This window comes from Morus notabilis, unplaced genomic scaffold, assembly GCF_000414095.1.
Source record: "Morus notabilis unplaced genomic scaffold, ASM41409v2 Scaffold467, whole genome shotgun sequence".
Classification (NCBI taxonomy): domain Eukaryota; kingdom Viridiplantae; phylum Streptophyta; class Magnoliopsida; order Rosales; family Moraceae; genus Morus; species Morus notabilis.
This window is the reverse complement of record NW_010361652.1, coordinates 579,946-603,440: the sequence shown is the minus strand read 5'-3', so window position 1 is coordinate 603,440 and position 23,495 is coordinate 579,946. Positions and strand designations below refer to the sequence as shown.

General features: G+C 35.8%; 1 protein-coding gene and 1 pseudogene across 1 annotated transcript; one reads left to right on the top strand and one right to left on the bottom strand.

Moving 5' to 3' along the window:
* Window positions 1-1,817: 1,817 nt before the first annotated feature.
* LOC21408757 (polyadenylate-binding protein RBP47C) lies at window positions 1,818-5,256 on the bottom strand. The gene is made up of 6 exons (XM_010100407.2): window positions 4,701-5,256; window positions 3,266-3,734; window positions 3,057-3,124; window positions 2,856-2,986; window positions 2,644-2,740; window positions 1,818-2,314 (listed from the first exon to the last, which is right to left on the bottom strand). The coding sequence occupies exons 1-6, from the start codon at window positions 5,043-5,045 to the stop codon at window positions 2,153-2,155; spliced, it is 1,272 nt and encodes a 423-aa protein (XP_010098709.1). The 5' UTR covers window positions 5,046-5,256; the 3' UTR covers window positions 1,818-2,152.
* A 14,375-nt stretch (window positions 5,257-19,631) lies between these two features.
* On the top strand, window positions 19,632-21,043 carry LOC112092049 (annotated as a pseudogene).
* The last annotated feature ends 2,452 nt before the right edge of the window (window positions 21,044-23,495 follow it).

Sequence of the window (23,495 nt, the reverse complement as noted above, 5' to 3'; positions counted from 1 at the left end):
ATTGGTGGACCACGCTCAAAGTTCAAATTTAAAATTAAGAAATGAGATTAGCAAGTTGATGCCTACCTCCAAATTGGCTCTATCATTCTTAAAATTAACATTAAACTACTATATTACTCATGGTTTACTTATAAGCATACAATTTAAAATAAAATTCAAAAAATAATAATTACTTTACTATTTTATTTGCCTAATATATATTATTAGCTTAATTATTATTAACTTTTATATAATAAATATTTACTTTGTTTTGTTTATTAAAATAATAATATTTTTTAATTTTTGCCACTTTATTTTAATTTTTATTTATTTTACTCAAATTTTGACAATTTATATTTTACTACTCTATTGTTATATTAAATATTTTAATTATGATCAATTTTCACATAATAAGTACACGATTAATTTTTAAATTAATTTTACAAAATTTACTTAAAGAGTATATACTATCTAGTATCTCATAGAATACTGCTGATTCTATTTCAATGATTTCATTTAAAACGTGAAATTTGAATCCTTTTTATTTTATTTCTTCTCTTCAATCATTGATAAAAACTAAAAAGTTACAAGTTTAATTTAAATTAATCACTTTGACTTACTGTTTTTACGTATATTATAAGTAAAAAAGCAGTAGGAATTAGAATGAACAATGCAGTAGCAATAAATGCAAAAATATTTACTTTTACATTAGTTCATTTTGATTTTGAGCATAAGTAAACGCATTAGTAGGATGTAGAATGATTTTGATTTTGAATCATGTTACTAAGTAAATAACTTATTCTGATTATAATTCCTTATTCTAAATCCTACATACTCTATATCCGCAGACTATGATTTATGTCCATTCTATTTACACATAAATAAACATACCATGAGTGTTAATTAAGTTGTATATTGCTATTGAAATCTATACCATTTTATTTATTGTTCTTATTTTTTTCACAAAGGGATTGAAATTCAACTTTTTGAAAATTGGTCATCAAATAATAAACGTGGCATCTTTTATCTACCTTCTTTGGTAGATGAACAGGACGCAAATACAACCCATTTGATGTGAAGTGTGTAAGGTTGTTATTCCATTTACAAAACAAGTTGTGTTTGCGCTTAATTTGTTTGACACAAATATTAAAGTGATGTTTAGTATATGGATCATAGTTTTAGTTCTGTTATAGTGTTTTTTTCTCGTAAAAAATTTAAATTTTAAGTCATAAGAAAAAACCCTAATTTAAACTTTAATTTGAACACATATAGTCATGTTTGAGTTCACAAGTATGTTACCAATAAATGAAGATTAACACAATACTATTAGTTATATTATTTGACCAATTCAAGCAAATAAAAAAAATAAAAAAGAAAAGGCAAATGAAAATAACAAACAAAAAAATCGATATCCAACTCATTCGCAACCGTAACAGCACAGCACATTTGCTTTAGAAATTAATCAGAATTACAAAACAAAAATGTGCTCTGTGCATGTATCGTGCCCCCAAGCGCTAGACGCAAAGAAACCAAAATTGTCAACATTATCGACTATTCTTCCCATTACATTCACAAACGTTGTGCTTAGGGAAGTTCCAAAAGTAAAATAATTGGTAATCTAGCAAAAGAAGCTAAATCAGCTTACTTTGTTCTGTCGTTTGCCTCAAACGGCCTTTAAAAACTAGCATTAATCATTTAAAAGCAGCATGAAAGAATTTCGTTTGTTATGCACACAGCAGGCAATTCAGAAGTCAAAGAAGAAGATAGTTCGCATAAACATAATCATGGATAGTAATTAGGGGGGAAAAAAAAACGGAAAAATCAAGTGCCCCATAAAATGTTGCCACAAACAATATTCTCAGAGGCCATGCATTCCAATAAATTTTGTCTTCAAATCCAAAGAGCCTAAGCTAAGATTATTGACCAAATCCTTATCTAATGCTACCTAACTTTGACAAAATTCAGTCCACTCCTTGTCAGGAGGGAATATTAATAAGGATTCCTTCTACAGCACCAAGCAAGTCGTGACAGATAATTGCAGACTCTAAGACTTGTGATATAATTTGATTACCAAACTACTAGAACTACTCCTTGATCGAATCCAAAGCTCGGACAAATCACACTGCTACATTTCACTCGTTCGCCGTAGGCTGCCATAACACGGCATATTCGATCAGTTCACTTGTTGCTGATGGCTTCCATACAGGGGATAAGCTCCATATGACGCAGCATACATGCTTGGATCATGAGGTGGTGGCAGAGCATATCCATATCCATCGTAAACTTGTCCTCCATAGTAAGCCCCACCCCATTGGTTGCCAAAATCACCTCTGTACTGTAAATACCAAAATGGCAATTAAGAAAAATGAATTAGTGACCAGGGTATGCAAAATCCATTGGCAATATACTTATATAAGGTCACTACAAAACCTTTCACTTTTTAACTGTATTCTACAAATATGCAGCTTAGTATAGTGATTATTTTTGCAAAATTGTACTTAACAGTCCAAGCAATATTCTAAAAGTTGGTCATAACTTCACTAATCAGATATTTGATAAATAAGAGTGGCTAATTCAAGTTGGTAAGTACTGGAGTTCTGTTGTTCTTGCTGTGTGTGTGTGTGTGGTGGTTGCGAGGGGAGCTATGAAGGAAAAGAAGGGTACCTGCTTATTTGCGGGATTGCGTCCCCATGAAAGGCGCACTGTTTGCTTGCCAATTACTGTTCCATTCAGCTTTTGCAATGCCTCCTCTGCATTATTTCTGTCACAAGAGTTTAAAAACGATCATTCATTCAGTAATCTGAATCTGAATTCTTTATAGTATGCACCACTGTTGTGTGCGCCAGAGAATATTACGGAAAGAACAGAAGATTCACCTATTGGCAAATTGCACAAATCCACACCCTTTTCCAGTTGGGATTTTTACAGAGACAATCTCACCGTACTGAGAGAAAGGCTGCCTTAGATCTTCATCAATAACACTAGGGTCAAGTCCTCCGACAAATATCTACAAAGAATGCGATTCAGCCAAAGGAGAAGAAAAAAGTGACTGTTAATAGAGGCAGCCAAGAACTTACTGTTGTGTTTGAAGAATCTCCATCAGATTGGAAGCCTTGTGTTGATGCACCATTTGATGCATACCCTCCTGAAAAAGTTGAGCCAAATTAAAGCAAAATAGAAGAGAGCAACATTAAACTAATCAATAAAATTAATAAACTGACTAAATAAAAGTGACTAATAATGAAAATTAACAGATAGAAAAAAAGCAAGTAGAGTAAATAATGACCATTGTGATATCCAGATGACTTCCTAGGAGTCGCAGCACCGATGCGCATGGGCCTGCTTGAACAATAAACACCATTCATTTCAGACATGGCTTGTGACCTTTCATTATCATCTCCAAACCTCACAAAACCATAACCCTTTGAACGGCCAGTACTGGCATCAAAGACAACTTTTGCAGCTTTAACAGATGGAAATTTACTGGAAAAAGTTTCAAGCAATAAACTATCTGTAACATCTGCAGCTAAATCTCCTACAAATATCGAAAGATCGGAAGCGTTATTATCTGAGCGCTTTTCCCCGGTGCTAAATGACGCCCAGTTCAGACGGAAGGGCTGGTCTATGTTAGGCATTGGCATGGCACTATAACTCTGCAGAACTGTATCAGCCGTTGCATGTGAAAAGAATTCCACAAATCCATAGCCCTCGGACAAACCAGTTTGCTTATTGCGAATAATCTTGATGGAAGCAATCTGCAATACAATCATGAACTCTATTTGTTCACACACAGAGAAAGAGACACACGTGCATAAATTTAGACACATATACACATGTCGCTAATTTTCCAAAGACTAACGAGAAATCTATGAATTTTTTTTTTTTTTTTTAGTTTATCAACAAGTTGAAGAACCACAATGACCCACTTTTCCACAAGCTTTACACTCCAATTTCCATCATAAAACTTTTAATCAGATGCAACCATCTTGTGTCACAAGAAGACAAGCCTTACTAAAAAGAAAACATTAAGGTGACCATCATGCAATTTTTTTTTTTTTCCTAAAATGAAAGCTTTTAAAATAGAAACTGCAACACAAACAAGTTCAACATGCAAGAACAAGCTTCAAATTAAGCAATATTATATCTTGCATCAAATGTCTGCTCCTAATGGCCGAAATTAACAAAACTCCTATAAGAAACTGAAAGAGAGTAATTCAATTAAGTCCCAGTTGTCCAAAGTATAAAATTAGAAATAAAATATTTGCCCGTTACTTTTTTTTTTAAGTCTCCAAATTAAAAGATAGCATTTTTTTTCCATTAATCCAATCAACCCCTCTTTTAGGCTAACACGATACATTAATTGTCAGTACACGCATTATACAAATTCAGCTTCCAGCATCTCATTAAAATCGTAAAATCGTAATGTTTGACATCATATTATTAATGTGTTATTATTCTCTTAATCCTCTTAATCTTTGACATATTATTAATGTGTTATTATTCACTTACTTATAATACCAACAATTACAAAACAAAAAAACAACAAACAAAGAAAACCAAAGAAAACCAAAGATTCATGTTCACAAAATAAAAGCCAGATATAAACAAAACCAAACAAAACAATATACATGTACATATGTATGTGTGTGCGTGTGTGTGTGTTTGTGTATACACGCAGCAAATGCGTATATAAAGAGCAAGAATAGCGGAAATATTTGTACCTCTCCCGTGTTAGCGAAACAGGAGTGGAGGTAATTCTCGTCCATCCAGTGATGCAAATCGCCGACCCAGAGAGTCTTGTTATCGGCGCCGCCACCAGATCCCGTCTGCTGCTGCTGCTGCTGGTGGCCGTGGTGGTAGGGGTGGTGGTACGCCGCCGCCATGTAGTGCTGCGGCGGCGGCGGAGCCGCGTAGTGCTGATGATGCGGCGGCGGCGGCATCATCTGGTGCTGCATTACCATCGCCGTCGCCGGATACTGCATCGCCATCCACTGAGGCGGCGCCGCCGCCGTCGGCTGCTTTTGATTCTGCTCCTGCTGCGTCGAATCAGAGCCGTTCGATTGCATCTTCCCCGCTACTCTCTCTCTATCTATATATATACTCCACTATATATATATATATATGAAACTAAGCTATATATTTCTATATCTATATATATATATAGCCAAGGAAAACTCTTACTTTATTCTTGGTGTTACTAGAGAGATAAAGAGAAGAGGAGAGAGAGGGGGAGGCTGAGGAGCAGAAGAGAAGGAAAAGAAGGAAAGACGGTTAGGGTGTAAGCGAGAGGTTAAATAGTGAGGGGTTTAATCTGAGAGGATGACGGATTCATGGGTTCGCTTCGTAAAACGCGGTTATGCTCATTGCCGTTTGATGTGGCGGTTGAGTGTAATCTTAGCCGTTGATTCTCACCAAGGGTCAGGGATTAATATGAGTCCTTCACTTCGTTTATTCGAGTTTATAATTCGAGTTGAAATATAATTTTATGTGAGAATTTTTTACTGTAGCAAAAATATTAAATGTGATTATTTGTAAAAAAATTTTACTGTAACAAAATTTAAATTTTAAATTCAAATTAATGAAGTGAACGGGATCATATTTTTTAGATATGACATTTAAGTACTCCAGTTTTGGATGGGTTTCTTTCTTCCCTATCTATTCTGAGATCCGCCGCCATCTGCCTCTTTAAGGTTTTTGAGTTTTTGGAGTTTTTTTTTTTTGAAAAGGGTTTCAGAAGATAAATTTCTCGTTTTAGTTTTTTTTTTTTTTTTTTGCTTTATTTTTACCTTGACGTGGTGATTTTCAACCACTTGACATCATCTAATATACTGTGAATTTTTTTTTTTTTTTTTTTACGGGGGTAAAAAAGAATGGTGATTCATAGGACTAACAAACGAAAGCAAAGCAGTGGAGACGTGTAAAATTATTGGGAAAAAAGACATCATTATATTTACGCAACAAAAAAATAAATTAAAATAAAAATAATAAAAAAAATAAAGAAGATAAAGATTTAAGTAGTTTAAAAAAAATTTCTACGTTTACATAAGAAGAAGAAAGATTTACTAACAATTTTAAAAATTACATACTCAATAAATTTTTTTAATTTTTCTCTCTACCTATAACCTCCTACACCATTGTCTATCTCTCTCTTCACTTTTCTCTCTTTCTCTAAGTGGATGCACTTTTTCTCTACACTTTTTTCTTAGCACACATAAAATCTTACACAAAATACTTATTTATAGACTCTTAATAACCCTCGCCCAAAAATAAAAAACAATAACTTACTAAAAAACACGAAATAGTAACTTTTTCAAAACTAATTTGAGGTACTTATCCAACAATCTCTACATTGACACAAATTCTCTCAACTCACTCATTTTGGTATCCAATCTCGAAACTCGTCATTACACACACAATGCAAACTTCAACAAGAATAAACATATATCAAATTCAAACTCTTATCAAACTTGACACGAAAAGCTATCTTCTTATTCTTTAAAGTATCTTCACTGCTACAAGTCTTCACCATCTTGTCTTTATCATCTTCAACTGTTATTATCTTGTTGCACTCTTTTACTCTTGCAACTTCGTTCACAACAGATGAAGATTTTTTGTGGCTTGCCTCCACCTTCATAGCTCCACCTACAACCGTAGTCTCAATCGGCTTATACAAGTTTTTCACTTTTTCACCCTTTATGGATACTAAATCACCTCTTTTGACTTGCATAAAACCACTATTTACATAGTACTCACAACCCAAAGTGTCTAAAACTCTTAAAGAAACTAAACTTCTCATTAGTTGAGGAACATGCCTAACATTTGGCAATGTCCTCACAACTCCATCAAACACCTGCACATTCACAATACTTATTCCAACAGCTTAAGCACTAGAATCATTAGCCATCAACAAATTACTAGCATCACATGACTTATAAGAATCAAACCACTTTTTATGTGGACAAATATGAAACGAACATCTAGAATCTAAAATCTAAGAGTCAGAAATATTTTCATCAGCAATAACAAAATACACATTATCTTTACTGTCATACCTGTCGCCAACAACATTTGCAGAATCTGAAGTCTCTTGGGGTTCTTGCTTTCTTCTTTCTTCTAGATGCTTCGTCAGTTCTACACAGTTTCTTCTAATATGTCCCTTCTTATGACAATAATAACACTCAGTTTCCTTCCTTGACTGAAATTGGGAACGATCATCTTTCTTATCATAATATCTCCATCGTGACTTGCTCCTACCCTTATATGAATCTGACTTCGCCACTAAAATTTGTTCATTATGAGACGTACTACTAGGTTTTTTCATATTTACAGTCTCTAAAATAGCAGTCAACACCTCATCCACAATCAACGTCATCTTTCCAACTAAAAGTGTAGTCATTAAAGTCTCATATGATTTGGGTAGTGAGGCCAACAAAATTACCGTTTTAGCTTCCTCTTTAATTTTGAACTATACACTTAACAATTGAGTTATGCACTTATTAAAATTATTTATATAATCCCTAATATCAGTTTCTTCATCCATCTTCAACTCATACAATTGCTTCTTCAAATATAATCTATTTGTTAGGGATTTCGACATATAAATTTTTTCTAATTTTTTTCATAACTCATAAGGAGATGTCTCATTCATGACACTATATTTCAGGTGATGAGCCAAACTTAAACGAATAGTGCTTACCGCTTTCGCTTCCAATTCTTCCCAATCTTCATCTTTCATATTTTCTGACTTCTTTCCTTGTAACGCTTTTAGTAACATCTTTGACCATACTCTGCCGGATGTTGAAATTACTCTTTCTATCAAACCGCTCAATCTGCTCAAATTTTATCTCAGACATCATCTTGACCTCTTTTTTTTTTCTTTTAATCTTCACCACAACTCTGATTTTAGTTGTCGCTCAATCTACTCAAATTTTATCTCGGACATTATCTTGACCACTTTTTTTTTTCTTTTAATCTTCACCACAACTCTGATTCTAGTTGTTGGGAAAAAACAAACCACTACACCCACGCAACAGAAAAATAAACTGAAATAAAAATAATAGAAAAAAATAGATAAGACAAAAATTTAGAGAGTTCGAAAAAATTTCCTAAAAAATTACACACTCAATCATATTCTCATCAACAGTTTTTTAGTGTTTCAGATTTAACATCCGCAACAGCTTATAATTGTTGTGTGCCACGAGCAATGCAGGAGCACACCTTCGGGCCGAGCCATCAATCTGCGTTAGAGTGGGACAAACTGGTCTTATGTTGTAGGGTTGCAGACTTGGCCTAGCAATATTTAAGCATATTAATTAGATTTATATTTTGTTAACATTTATTTAGAAAATAATCTTACGCCTAATCTAATCAGCTACCTCATTGTTTCTACCATTTTCTTTTTTCATTCTTTCCCCATTTTCTAAGAGTACGTCAAAGAGCATCACTAATACAATACCAAATTGACGTGTCAATATTAAATTTTGACATTTAAGTGAAAATCATCGATTGTACAATTTTCTTTATTAAATTTGACAAATGCTATATACTTTGTAGTTATTATCATCATATGTGCAAAATAGATAGCTATTAGTTTTATTAACCTTTTCATTTAATCATTTTGTACGAGACTTTCACTATAATTGATAAAAATTACAATGCTTCTAGAAAGAAAAGCGAGAAGAGAAAAGGGGAATTCGGGAGAATAATAGAGAAAACAAGGAAAAATAAGCTTAGAACACCGCTAAATATACTCTGGAGCACTTTGGAATACGTGCAGATGCAGTTTGGAGGCTAGGGCCTCCGTATAAGCATGCAAGGCACCTTATGAATGTGAATGAGGCCTCCATTTATAGGCTTGGTGGCTGAATCTCTCTAGGATAAGATCTTCTATTTGAATTATGATAGGAGATATCATGTGGATAAGTCTGAAGTTTGAATTTTAATTAGGATTGAGATTATCCCGTTTCTAGAGGAGATATCCTCATTTAAATGAGATTCTCTGAGATTTAGGGAGATAATCTCATTCATAATCTAATCCTTATTTGGTAACTTAGGCACCAAGTCACCCAGGCAATTCAAGCAGCTCGCCGGACAAGCTGTCGGTCCGTCGAGTCGTGACCCGTGAGTTGTCCGAAGCTCGCGGCTTGATTCTGATGTGTTGGAGTTGTTCTTTTAGGTCATTCCTTGATATGGGAAGTCATGGACTCAATAAATGGCTTGTCGTCCGTTGGAGACTCATCAGACTACCTGTTGGGCCCGTGACCTGTCGGAAGCTCTCGGTTGATTCCATAGGCTAATTTTATGATAAGCCATTTTTCTCTAAAAAACGTAGTGATATGTGTATGGTGAGAAATGAGATATGGAATTTGACCTCAACAATTATACATAAGAAGCATTACATATATATTATATGGATATATATTTAGAAATAAGAAAAGTATGTTATATACAGGTTAGTAATGATTGTGGTTTAATAATATTTCGTCATATATGACAATATTTGTTGCAAAACATGCAAATTGTTAGCAGCTTCATCTACTGAAATATGTTCAGATGTAATAATAAATATTCATGAGTATGTATCATCCGGGTCTCAGTACTTCTCCTGAAACTTGATAGTGCAGGCTGTAAAGTTCCCTTTACAATAATCATGGTTCGTAATTAACATTTCCTATGCTAGTCAATTTGTTGATCAAGTTCTGAAACTTTAATATCTTTTATGTCAATTCTTGGTCACTCCACTCGATCGTCGCTGGAGCCTTGCAGAAGTGTGCGATATTTATATTTTGAGGATGATAGGTTACTATTTAAAAATTTATTAATTAATGATAAAGAGAGATTTAGATATAAATACTCATTTTTACATTTTTAATATCAGACCCTTCGGTCATTTTCGGAGAGTTATAACACCATATGATCACTGGACCGATTACTGTAACCACTTCTATACCGATGAGTGTGAAGTTTTATACTAGGAAACGTGAGTTTCCTATATTGTGAGCCACATATTTATTTAATAATTATATTAAGTTATTTAATTAATTGGATTAATTAAGTGATCTAATTATGAAAATGTCAAATAATTTCATAACAGAGTATAAGTTGAATGGGTGGATACTCATATTGACCCAACTAGGTTTAATGAGAGCCTAATGGGACAGTATATAAAGAAACTTAAGTTATGGTCCCCAATACGTCAAATCATTCGGCAGTTTTCATTCTTCCCCATCTAGAGAGAAAACACCCCATAACGGAGCTAAGGAGATTTGACTAAGGAAGACAATAACCGTCGTGCTCGTTGTCTTAAAAAATTTTACTGGAGATTGAGGCTGCACCAATGGAGACATGTATTTGTTCTAACTTATTTTCTTAGTAATTTGGTGTGATGATTCCTGGAATGTGGAACAAGGATTGAAAAGATCCAACAAGTGGTATCAGAGAGGTCATCACATTAAATTATTGAGAGAATTTTTATCTCCAATATCTCTAGCTAAATATCATATTGATTGATTCATATGATTTTTCTTTTGTTTATGAAATTTTAGATATGCTTTATTTTGTTAAGAAAAGCATGTATATAGATAATCATATGAATTTTTGGTGATTGATTTTAATCAAATTTGTTGAATAATTTTCAAATTAATTGTTATTGACAAATTGATTTTCTCGAAAATTTAGAATTAAGAAATTTGGTAAAGGATTTATTTGAGAAGTTTTTTTTTTTTCTCTCTCGGGTGTTTCTGGAAATTTTTGTTTCTCCTTCTTTCTTCTTCTCTTCTTCGGGTTGAAGATTGTGGCTGGCGGCAGCCTTGGCCGCCGGCGCTGAGGAATCGAGGGCGTGGCCGTTGGGCTGCGCCGACGGGCAAGTCGCGGCCTGTGGCCGCGGCTGGATGTAGACCAGCGGCGGCCAAGGCCGCCGCATAAGGAAAAGATTAAAAAAACAATTTTGTTGCCGGCGGCAAGCTTGCCGCCGCCGGCGTCTGGATTCCCAGGCGCAACTGTTGGGCTGCACTAGACAGTTATTGCCGCAACCGGCCGGCCGCGGCATGGGGACTGGTGGTCTGGCGGCCGCCAGTGGAGAAGAAGGGTCGCATGACCCTAGGGTTCTCCTAAATCCTGGCCTTCGGCCCAGAACCAAAAAAAAAAAAAAGGGACACGGGCCAGTTCAGGCCCGTGACAAAAAAAAAAGAAGCACAGCCCAAGGGCCTGTGGATTAGAACTAAAGGGCCGCAGGTTATTACCTACGACCATAAGGAATATGTTGCTAATTTTGACAATTTTTGGTTTGTTTTAAACCCAATTTTGGATATTTTGGGCATTTTTTAACCCATTAAGAAGTTAAGTGCAAATTGATTAAAGAAAATTAAAGATTCCATTCAATAAAATGAAATTCCGGTTCTTTATTTTGTTTGATTTGATTATTATTACACTTAATTGTCTTGTATTTTGAAATAAATTGATTGAAATAATATTGTTACTAAAGTAACCTCTGTTGTGGATATTAATTCATTTTAGAATATAAAGATGTGTATGTCTGTTATTTATACGAATAATGATCGGCCCAAAGGAAGGTTATTATTTGGCCAAATAATAGGTATACATGTGGTAATAAATATGTGACAATTATAAAGCTCTCCATGTGAGCAATAGTCGGCCCAAAGGAAGGCTATGGTTTGACATGACTTATTATCAATATTTGATTACTGCGCGGAGAGTACCACTTACAAGCTGATATTTTTGGTCCAAAGACTAAATATCAGTGTTGTGCTAGGTATCTTGAAATGGGCCTACCACCTTGCTTTGAGTTATTTGTTTATGTCATGTATGCATTATATGGTTGATTATGCTTATGTATGACATGAATGTTGATTGTGAGTATATTTTATTTTTGTTCTCTATTTAGTTTATGCTACTGCTGTAAATGTTTCTGTTCAAGTTAACGCAATCCCAATGCTGAATGGGACGAATTTTAAAGTTTGGAAAAGAACATGAAAATCGTTCTCGGATGTATGGACTTAGACCTTGCACTCAGAATAGAGCGTCCCACTACTACTACGGAAAATCCAAACACAGATAAAATTGATAAGTGGGACCGCTCTAACTGCATGAGTCTTATAATCATGAAACGCTCCATTCCGGAGGCGTTTCTGGGCTCTATTACTGAGAGCACTAATGCCAAGAAGTTCCTCAAAGAACTTGAGTAATATTTTGTCAAGAATGAAAAGTTAGGAATGAGTAACCTCATTTCCATGAAGTATAAGGCAAAGGAGAACATAAGGGAGTACATTATAGGATGTCTAACATCGTTGGGAAACTAAAGGCACTAAAGTTAGAGCATTCTGAGGATTTACTCGTGCATTTAGTTCTCATATCTCTTCCTGCATAATACAGTCAATTATGAACTTATTAAAATTATGGTTTCCTAACTAAATTTCGGCAGCATAACGACTTATTTTTCATATAATCTAAATTCAAAACCTGCAGAAAAATAACTTTAAAAGATTTCGGCACACCATAGCTGCAAGATGTGCCACCCAGAATAAGAATCATAAACATATACTAAATTTCAACAATATAACAAAATCATAATTCAAATATTGTCATCATAATCCCGAATTCATACAACTACTACAATTTTAAACTAAATAAATATATAAAACTTACAAAGTTCAAACCCACTAAACGGGGGCTGAAAATAGAAGGATTACATCGGAGGAACCGTGCAAACAAGGATGAAGGCGAAAAATTAAACGCCTACTCAAACGCCTACATCAAATTAAAACATCAAACATAATTTTCAAACACCAAAATTAACATTTTATTAACATCTAGAGTAACATATAGACACAATGAGAGTTTAAAATAATATTATGGGCTTGATCCGCTTGTATAAAAAAAAGAGCTACAGTAAAAAAAACGTAAAAAAGAATGAATACTTTACTTTTTTATAGTTTTAAATTTGATACACAAACAAATTAATTGCTCATTCATAAAAAGTTTTGCATTAAGATTAATAATAAACGTTCTCATATGTCTATCACATTGATATTCAATGAGAGTTTAATCTCAACAGAATTGTTACTAATTAATGAGTCATATGTTGATCTATATGATGCATATAAATAGAAAATATTGATCAATAAAGTTAAATTTAAATTAACGAATATTAAAATTTAAACAATCACTCGAAAATATATGAAGATAATTATTTAAAGTCCGGTCTAATTTGATGAAGCTTAATAATTTATGAAAGGCTACGACTACAAATTCTATAGGCAAAAAAATGCTATGCTCTTCATGCTCGAATCTAATTCTAAGTATAATCTAGTTCTAAGTATAATGCGGGAGCAGCGCGGTAGTGCGGCGGCGGCGGCAGGAAACGGAAAGAAGAGAGAGAGAGAGAGAAGGGAAGAGAGAGAAAGACCGGAAGAGAGACAAGGGGAGAGAGGGAAGGGGAAGGCCGGCGGCGGGGGCGGAAGGAGAGGGGAAGAAGAGAGATCCGCTCGAAAGAGAGATAGAGAAAGCAGGGAAGAGAGAGAAGGAGAGGCCGGCAGTGGGGGCGGCGGCGGCGGCCACGGGAAGAGGAGGCTACGACAGAGATATTGCAGGAGAGAGAGAGAGAGAGATTTGCAGGGGAGAGAGAGAGAGCGTCGGGAGAAAATGAAGAAGAAGAAGAAGGGGATATTAGGTCAGAGTTATTTGCGACGACATATTCGTCGCAAATAAATTTAAAATATCGTCGCTAATAATAAAATATTTGCGACGACATTGTCGTCGCAAATTAATAAAATGTCGTCGCAAATACTAAAATATTTGCGAAGATATTTTCTCGCCGCAAATATTTTAAAGTTGTCGCAACTAATGCTTTTTTCCCGCGCCTACTTTATCGTCAAATAAGATTATTTGCGACGACAGAAAAATAATGTCGTCGCAAATAAGGTAAAACTATTTGCGATGATAAATGTCGTCGCAAATAGTGATGACTTGTCGTCGCAAAAAAATGGATTACCTTCGCGCCAATAATCCGCGCCATTGAAAATTGCGCGCCAATATTATTTGCGACGACATTGAAGTTATTAGCGACGACATAGTTATTTTATTTAACGGTAGGTATTTGCGACGATATGTCGTCGTAAATAGAGTATTATTTGCGACAACAAATGTCGTCGCAAAAAATGTTGTCGCAAATGGGCTTAATTGTTGTAGTGCACATCAAATTTTTAAAGCCCGCATTGAATAACTTACTTTTCAATTATTTTTATCCAAACCAGAATAAATAAAATGTAATTTATTTTGAGATAGTTGAAATAAAAATAAATATATGAATAAAAGAAAAACGTAAAGATAAAAGAGAAGAATAGCAAAAAATTTAACATGGTTCGACAATATGGTTATATCCACAGATCAGGAATACATTTGTCATTCGTTCATCGACACCCTATGATGAACCTACTTATGAATATTGTTAATAATCTTGCCTAATCCCTTTGTAAATCTTTGATACCAGCACTTTAACAAGCCAAGAAAATTTCCACAGAAGAACAAGTTTCTTTTATTCACCAGAAAAAGAATTGAATTACAGAGAAAGATAACCTAAAGAAAAATCCCCTTTCTCACAGATCTCTCTTATTTTCTCTCTCCTATTTTTCGGTTATGAAAATTGCTTGCTAATACAATACTCTGTTTGTCTATTTATATCCAACGTACAACTAAACAGAATATGCCACATGGCTAACTAAAACACTAGCAGCTTTCCTTTCTTCTTATCTTGTTACAACCGACTAATAAAGAACCACTTTATAACAATCTCCACCTTGATTCTTTATTCATCTTCTATGTTCCTGCAATCCAAATCACTTGAGACACTAACCATATTCAGCAACTTCAAACAATGCTGAAACTTTACTGCTGGTAACACTTTAGTTATCATGTCTGCCAGATTGTCATCAGTTGATACCTTCTTAACAGCAACTGCTCCCTCTGCCACAACATCCCTTATAAAGTGATATTTTATATCCACATGCTTCGTTCTCTCATGATGCACCTGATTTCTGGTTAAGCATATTGCACTTTGGTTATCACAGTACACAGTTACAGTTATCAACGAGTTTTGAACTAGTAATTCAGAAACTAGTCCTCTGAGCCAAAGAGCTTCTTTTACTGCTTCTGTGGCTGCAATATACTCAGCCTCTGTTGTTGACAAAGCCACTACAGGTTGCAGGTTTGCCTTCCAGCTTACTGTACTTCCAAGCACTTTGAAAACATAGCCCGTCAAAGATCTGCGCGTGTCAACACTGCCTGCAAAATCTGAGTCTACATATCCATGTACTACTTCATCTCCCTCAATTTCTGATCTTCCATATTTGAGACCGAGATCTTTAGTACCATTCAGATACCTTAGAACCCATTTTACAGCTTCCCAGTGATTCTTGCCTGGATTGGCCATAAATCTACTTATGAGACTCAATGAATATGCCAAATAGGCCACCTCTTCTTCTTCTTTAAAATGTTGTACAAGAGGAGTAAGTACTGATTTAGCTTTTATCATGCTAAACCTTTCAAGTACTTTCTCAATGTAGGACCTTTGTGACAGATATAACCATTTGAACTTCATGTCTCTTGAAATCTCCATTCCAAGAATTCTCCTAGCATGACCAAGGTCTTTCATTTCAAATTCCAATTTCAACAAATTCTTTACCTTTGAAACTTCAACCATGCTTTCACTGGCAATAAGCATATCATCCACGTACAGTAGTAAGTAGACTGATTTCAGCACCCCATGATTCTTTTGATAAACACAAGAATCATATTTGCTTCTGTGAAAACCAATTTTGAGCATATACTTATCAAAACGCTTATACCACATCCTTGGAGACTGTTTGAGGCCATATAATGACCTCTTCAATAGACAAACTTTGTCTTCACTTCCTTTCTTAATGAAGCCATCTGGTTGCTTCATATAGATAGTTTCTTCAAGTTCTCCGTGCAAGAAAGCAGTCTTGACGTCCATTTGCTCTAGTTCCATGTCACAGTGAGCTACCAAGGCCAGCAGGGTTCTAATGGAGCTGTGCTTCACTACAGGGGAAAAAATTTCTGAATAATCCACTCCCTCTTTCTGAGTAAACCCTTTTGCCACCAGCCGTGCTTTGTACCTAGCCTTTTCAACACCTATAATACCTTCCTTTCTCTTAAAAATCCACTTACTACCCACCAGTTTCTTATCTTTTGGTTTATTCACCAAAATCCAAGTCTCATTCTTTTGCAATGATAACATTTCTTCATTCATTGCCTCTAGCCACTTCTTACTGTCTCTAGTTTTCATTGCTTCCTGATATGTTCTTGGTTCATCATCCATTTCCAAACCAGCTACCAATGCGAATGAAATGAAATCTGACTGACCATACCTCTGTGGTGCTCTATGTGGCCTTCGATGCCTGTCCCTTGCCAAGCTGTAATCTTGATCTATCTCAGCATCTTGAGGTTGTTCTTCATGCTGTTCAGTTTGATCTCCAGTTTGGCCCTGTTCTTCTCATTCAGAAATGGTAGTAGACTCCACCTCAAGCTTCAGTGCATGTCTCAAATCTATCTCCTTTGAACTAGCCTCTGGTTTGTTGACAAGATTGGCCATTTGATGCTCATTGAATACCACATCTCTGCTAATGAAACACTTAGCATGACCAGGTTCCAAACACCACATCTTATTGCCTTTCACGCCCTCAGGATAGCCAATAAATATGCACTTGAGTGCTCGTGGCTCTAACTTGTCCTGCCTTATGTGAGCATAAGCAATACATCCGAAGGTCTTCAATCTACTGTAATCAGCTGGTTTGCCACTCCATAGCTCTGTGGGGTCTTGAATCCAATGGCTGAAGAGGGACATCTGTTTATTAGAAAGCCTGCAGTGCTGACCGCCTCTGCCCAAAAGGATTTTGGCAATCCAGCATTGTCCAACATACATCTCACTCGCTCAAGAATAGTCCTATTAAAACGTTCTGCAAGACCATTCTGTTGAGGAGTCTTCCTAACTATGAAATGCCTTGCCATGCCTTCCTTTTTACACAAATCAGTGAACAATTCTGCACAGTATTCTAACCCATTGTATGTTCTCAGTTTCTTTACTTTCTTTCCTGTTTGAGTCTCCACCAGTACTTTCCAATCCTTGAACTTTTGAAAAGCATCATTCTTGTTTTTCATCAGATGTACCCAGAGCTTTCTTGAATAATCATCGATTATTGACAAGAAGTATCTTGCTCCTCCATGAGATACAACTCTGGACGGTCCCCAGAGGTCCGAATGCACATAGTCCAATACTCCTTCTGTCCTGTGTTCTGCTGTTGAAAACCTCAGTCTTTTTGCCTTGCCTTTAACACAGTGTTCACAAGATTCTAAGGTTTCAATCTTATCCCCACATAGAAAGCCCTGCTTGTACAATTCTTCTAAACCCCTTTAACTAACATGGCCTAGACGTTGGTGCCATAATCTGGTTTTATCTACAGTGGTGCTCAACACATTAACTACCCCACTGATCACTGTCTTCCCATCTAAAGTGTATAGACCATTATTACGAAAGGCCTTCATAACAACTAGGGAACCTTTATAAACCCTGAGACTTCCATTTTCACACCTGAATCCATATCCACCAAGATCTAGAATTCCTAAAGAAATCAAGTTTCTTTTAAGTTCAGGGATATACCTCACATCTTGAAGTATCCTTTCAATTCCATCAAACATCTTGATCCGTATAGTTCCAATACCCATCACTTTACATGCCTTGTTATTCCCGAGCAGAACAGTTCCACCATTGACTTCCTTCAAGGTCTCGAACCAGCTCTTATTTGGGCACATGTGATAAGAACATCCAGAATCCAAGATCCTTTCCTTGTTAGAATCTGATTCTGAAATTGATAAAACCTCTGCACTTTCATAGCCATCTTCCACTACTGCAGCGTCCCCAGAGTTTTTCCCCTTTTCTTGTGACTTGCTTCGTCTCTCAGGATAATCCTTTTTTAGGTGTCCCTCCTTATGGCACACAAAACACTTTCTCCTTGACTTCGACTTCGATCTTGGACGATTCTTGGACTTGAAATCCCGTTTTTCTGGTCTGCCGCGAACCACCAGTCCCTCTGCTATGTTTGGCTCCTTAGCTTCACCATTCTTCTGCAATTCTTTCGAATTCAGTGCTGCCTTGACTTCCGCCATTGTCAGGGAGTCCTTACCATAGAGCATCGTGTCAACGAAGTGCTCAAATCTTCTGGGCAGAGAACTCAGTAAAAGAATGGCCTGGTCTTCGTCATCAATCTTTACTTCAATACTCTTCAAATCAAGAATGATCCGATTGAAATCATCCAGATGTTTCTTCAAGGGCTTTTCATCATCCATCTGAAGTGTATAAAGCCTTTTCTTCAGATAGAGACGATTGGCAAGTGATTTTTTCATATACAAAGCTTCCAATTTTCCCCAGATCCCAATGGCGGTGGCTTCGTCCGCTATCTCGCGAAGAACCTCATCTCCCAGGCTCAACAAGATTGCGCTATGGGCTTTCTTCGTAATCTCTGACCGATTCTTCTCATCGATCTTCTGCAGCGCTTCAGTCGAAAGTGCAGCATCGAGTCCTTGATGAACAAGAAGTGCCTTCATCTTCAATCGCCAGAGACTAAAGTCATTTGAGCCAGTAAACTTCTCAACTTCAAACTTTGCCAACGCCATTTTTCTTCCAGCCAAGCTCTGATACCACTTGTTAATAATCTTGCCTAATCCCTTTGTAAATCTTTGATACCAGCACTTTAACAAGCCAAGAAAATTTCCACAGAAGAACAAGTTTCTTTTATTCACCACCAGATAAAGAATTGAATTACAGAGAAAGATAACCCAAAGAAAAATCTCCTTTCTCACAGATCTCTCTTATTTTCTCTCTCCTATTTTTCGGTTATGAAAATTGCTTGCTAATACAATACTTTGTTTGTCTATTTATATCCAACGTACAACTAAACAGAATATGCCACATGACTAACTAAAACACTGGCAGCTTTCCTTTCTTCTTATCGTGTTGCAACCGACTAATAAAGAACCACTTTATAACAAATATAAATTGGAAGGATTTCCTAATAATATAACTCGTCAATGAGTAATAACTAATTCCCCGAATTCATGAGTAGGCTTTCGTAAAGTTCCTTCACTTAAGCTAATAACACCTAATATGTACAGATCATGGAAATAATTACAAAGTAATTACAAGGATCCATAGGGTCAATAAAATAAATTTATTGCCTTCAAAGTAATTCTTAACTTAAAACTTGTATAAGTCGAAACAACGCGGGCTATAAATCTCGGCTCAAAAACATATGTCCATCAATTATGGCACGTAGCATAGCCATGCACTGGTGGCAGTAGTCGGCCATGAAAATTAATGGGTACAGACCAACCCACATTGGCCCAATGGCCTCCTTCATTACTGATGACCAGAAGATAAGTCAAAAGACTACACCTTTAGTGGACAATTTGATCCTTTCAACTCGCATAGCCTTCAACTTGCACCAAAACAAAACGCGCCAACACAAAAAGTCTCAAATTATATCAAATTCTAGATATCCCAATTATCACATTATAAATTCCAATACCTTCACACAACTTCTTCACCCTCATTAGCACACAATTCAAAAGTACCTTCTCAATTACTAGCTCCTAAAAATGGCTTCTTTTCACAATTTCCTTCTCTTTTGCTCTCTTCTCTTCTCTCTCTCCGCAGCCCAAACCCCATCCCGTTTAAAAGCTCTTGTCCTACGCGTCAACAAAGACGCCTCCACTCGCCAATACTACACCCTTCTCGCCCAACGCACGCCTCCCGTCCCCATCAAGCTAACCATCGACCTCGGCGGCGAATACCTTTGGGTAGATTGCGGCAATGGCTTCAACTCCTCCACCAAAACGACCGTCCCTTGCCTCTCGGCGGAGTGCAAGCTCAGCGGCACCAACGCCTGCACTTCCAACGGCATTGACAAATTTTGCGTCGTATCCCCACGAAACCCTTTTCTCGGTACCGGCACCAGCGACGACTTCTCACAAGATGTCCTCTACATCCAATCCACCAACGGAAAAACCCCGGTAGAGTGGCCTCCGCAAGTTCCTTTTCTCCTGCGCGCCGACCTATCTCTTGCACAACTTGTCGCGCAACGCCGTCGGAATGGCCGGCTTGGGTCGGAACAAAGTCGCGGTGCCTTCGCTTTTCTCCGCGGCTTTTGGCTTCCTGAGGAAGTTCGCTCTTTGCTTCAGCTCTTCTACTAATTCTGATGATTCTGGCGTCGCTTTTTTCGGAGATGGACCTTACGTTTTCCTTCCACGGATTGACATGTCCCAGTCTCTCACTTACGCTCCTCTCATCCTCAACCCCGTGAGCACCGCGCCCAGTTCCTCCCACAACGGGCCTTCAGCCGACTACTTCATCGGCGTAAAGTCGATTAAGGTAAACGGAAAAGTTGTCCCATTAAACACTTCACTGCTTTCCATTGACGGTAATGGGGTTGGTGGAACAATGATCAGCACTGTTGAGCCCTACACGGTGTTGGAAACCTCCATATACAAGGCTGTTGTTGGCGCATTTGTCAAAGCACTCCCCAAGAACGTGGCTAGGGTTTCGCCCGTATCGCCTTTCGGAGCGTGTTTTAGCGCGAAGAACATTGCGCCAGCGCGGCTCGGCCAGTCGGTGCCGACAATCGACCTTGTGTTGCAGAACGAGATGGCGGTGTGGAGCATTTACGGGACAAACTCCATGGTTTATGTTAATGACAAAGTGGCGTGTCTCGGGTTCGTCGGCAGTCCAACTACTAGGACTTCAATTGTGATCGGCGGGCATCAGATTGAAAACAATTTATTACAGTTTGATTTGGATAATTCTAGGCTTGGATTTAGCAACACATTAAACTCCCGACAAACAACTTGCTCCAACTTTAACTTCACTTCCACCGGTAATATTTAGATGTGACTTCTCTTAGTTCTGTTATTGATCTAGTACTACCTCGCATTTTGAGTCTGTTAGGTGATAAATAAATTGCCATTTAAAACAGTCGCTTTAAATGGCTTAGCTCACCAGTACTATATTTGTATGGCGTGTTTCTATCAGAGCTCTTTTTTTTCCCCTTATTGTAAATTTTTTTTTTTTGGTTAAAGTTAGTTGGTATAATAAATATGTAATATAGGGACATTTCAGTGGTGTCGACTTCTAGCTAAGTAATAATATATATATATATAATGAAGTAATGGATATATAAATTATTAGAACTAACTTCATGTGACATAATTTTATATTCTTTAACTTTGAGTTTTATTATTTATTATGTTCAAGTACGAGTGAGAAAAAAAGTTTCAACTTTATAGTCGAGTGATGCCAGCTAGGCTTTAAGACAGGCAAAATTTACAAACTCGAAGAAATAAATATTGAATGGTAAAATGAAAATTTATTTTTAGGATTATTGATTGTGAAGATATATGATATTCCTTAGTAAACAAAGAACTCATGCATTCACTACGTAACACTGAGTAGAATCTACGTCTCTATAAAATAGACGTCACGTCAGTTCCAGCGACGTCGTAGTGGTTTATTGTGATTTGTGTAGTAGTGATTTATTAGTCTGGTTGTTGAATCTATGTAAAATAGTAAATTAAAACAACACCTATCTTTTTGGCGAAACCCTTCATTAATATACAATATTCTTTCTTCCAAAAAGGAAAAAGAAAAAAAAAATTGTTTCATTCACAATTTGGCTATATGTCAATTATCTGGACCAATCTCCCTCTAAAAAGTCGTTCTATTCACGTCCTTTTTTTATTCTCCACGCCCACCTTCTAAATACACACCACCTCAATTTTGAAAGAATTAAAGTTACTTTTTGCACACCCTTATTATTCCAAGATTACCCATAACTATTTTTATAAGATTATTAATTCTCGAATATTTTGTTTTTCTTTTCAAACCCACCATTTTATATTAATTTATTATTTTAGTATTATTATTTCTTTATCTCTCTATTTTTTCGAAGTACTTTGAGCATGAAATCTTTTTCCTACATAAAGAAAATTTATTATTACATTTTTTCTAGAAAAAATAAAGCACATAAATATATTCGTAATGACAACATAATTGATAGATCAATTGGGGTATTGATAAAAAAAGATAAAATAGGGAAAAAAAGGCAAATTGTAAAGAGTATTAAAAAAAAGAGAGAGATGAAACATAGAAAGAAGAAGAAAAATAATGCAATGTTATAAAAATAAAAGGCCAAAGAAAATGAAATGATTATCCTTGACAAACAAAAATGATTAGTAAAAAATCATAAATTTTGGATATAATATGTGGGGCATGTTGAAATAGAATATATATATAATTAACTTTCTTTTATTATAAAATTTAATTAAGTAATTAAGTCATGATGATTGTCTTTTTTTGTCATTTGTGTGAAAGACTTTTTGTCATTAGGAACATTAATTTAAAGTGGGGTGTGGAGAATGAAAAATGCTGTGCAAACAAAACCACCCAAATTATAATCCAAATTTTTCTATCGAACATCTACATATTCCAAGTATTTTTTTTTTGTTTTGTATTTTTTGTTTTCACGATATATTTGATCTTATTGAAGGTACATTTTAGTACATTAGCAATGATAATTTCATCGCCTTAAGTGAATTCGACTGGTAAATTTGTTAGCTAATCCACATCAGTTAAAAGTTTGTGTAAAGTGCCATGAACCCCTATCATTGTTGCCTTGTCAATTTTCAATTGCACAACAATACTGATTGCTATCATATATTTTAGAAACAATTTTTGGATGACGAAATTCTGATAAGGTTCATAAATATGGATCCAAACGTGAGCATTTACGGTTGAATTTTGCTTGTAAGGATTAAAGTTTGGTATCCATTGTTGTAAGAGAAAAACTACATTTACGTCTAAAAGAGAAGGCCTATATATTGCCAAAACTGTCTCCTCTCTGAAATGAAATGGATGGGAATTCAAGATTGTGAATTCTTGCGACCTAAAAAATTTAATTTCCAATTAGAAAACAAATGTCAAATTTCACATAAGCAACTCTTTTTGTTCTTCCAATTTATGGATGTTTTCCTAATTTACTAAGAAATATTCTTTGGAACAAAAACTTCTTTTACAGATTGCTATCCTTTCAGATTTTTGTCGAAATAATATATCTCCTTTTTTTTGTTTGTTAAGCATGATATTTTAATGTCATAAGCGCTTGAACAAGCAACACAATATTTGTAAATGAAGGAGCCTTGCTCTTGTACAGAAAATATTAGCAACACAATGGGTGCGTTTGGAATTGGTTCCAAAATGATTTAAAAATGAAAATGAAAACGTTTTCATTTTCATTTTGGAATTATTTCTGAAAATACGTTTGGTAGTTTTATTCAGAGATTGATTTCAGTTTTTAAAAAAACTGAAACTGCGTTTGGTGGTTTAATTTTTGAAAACATGTAATAATATTTAAAATAATAATATATTAAATAAATAA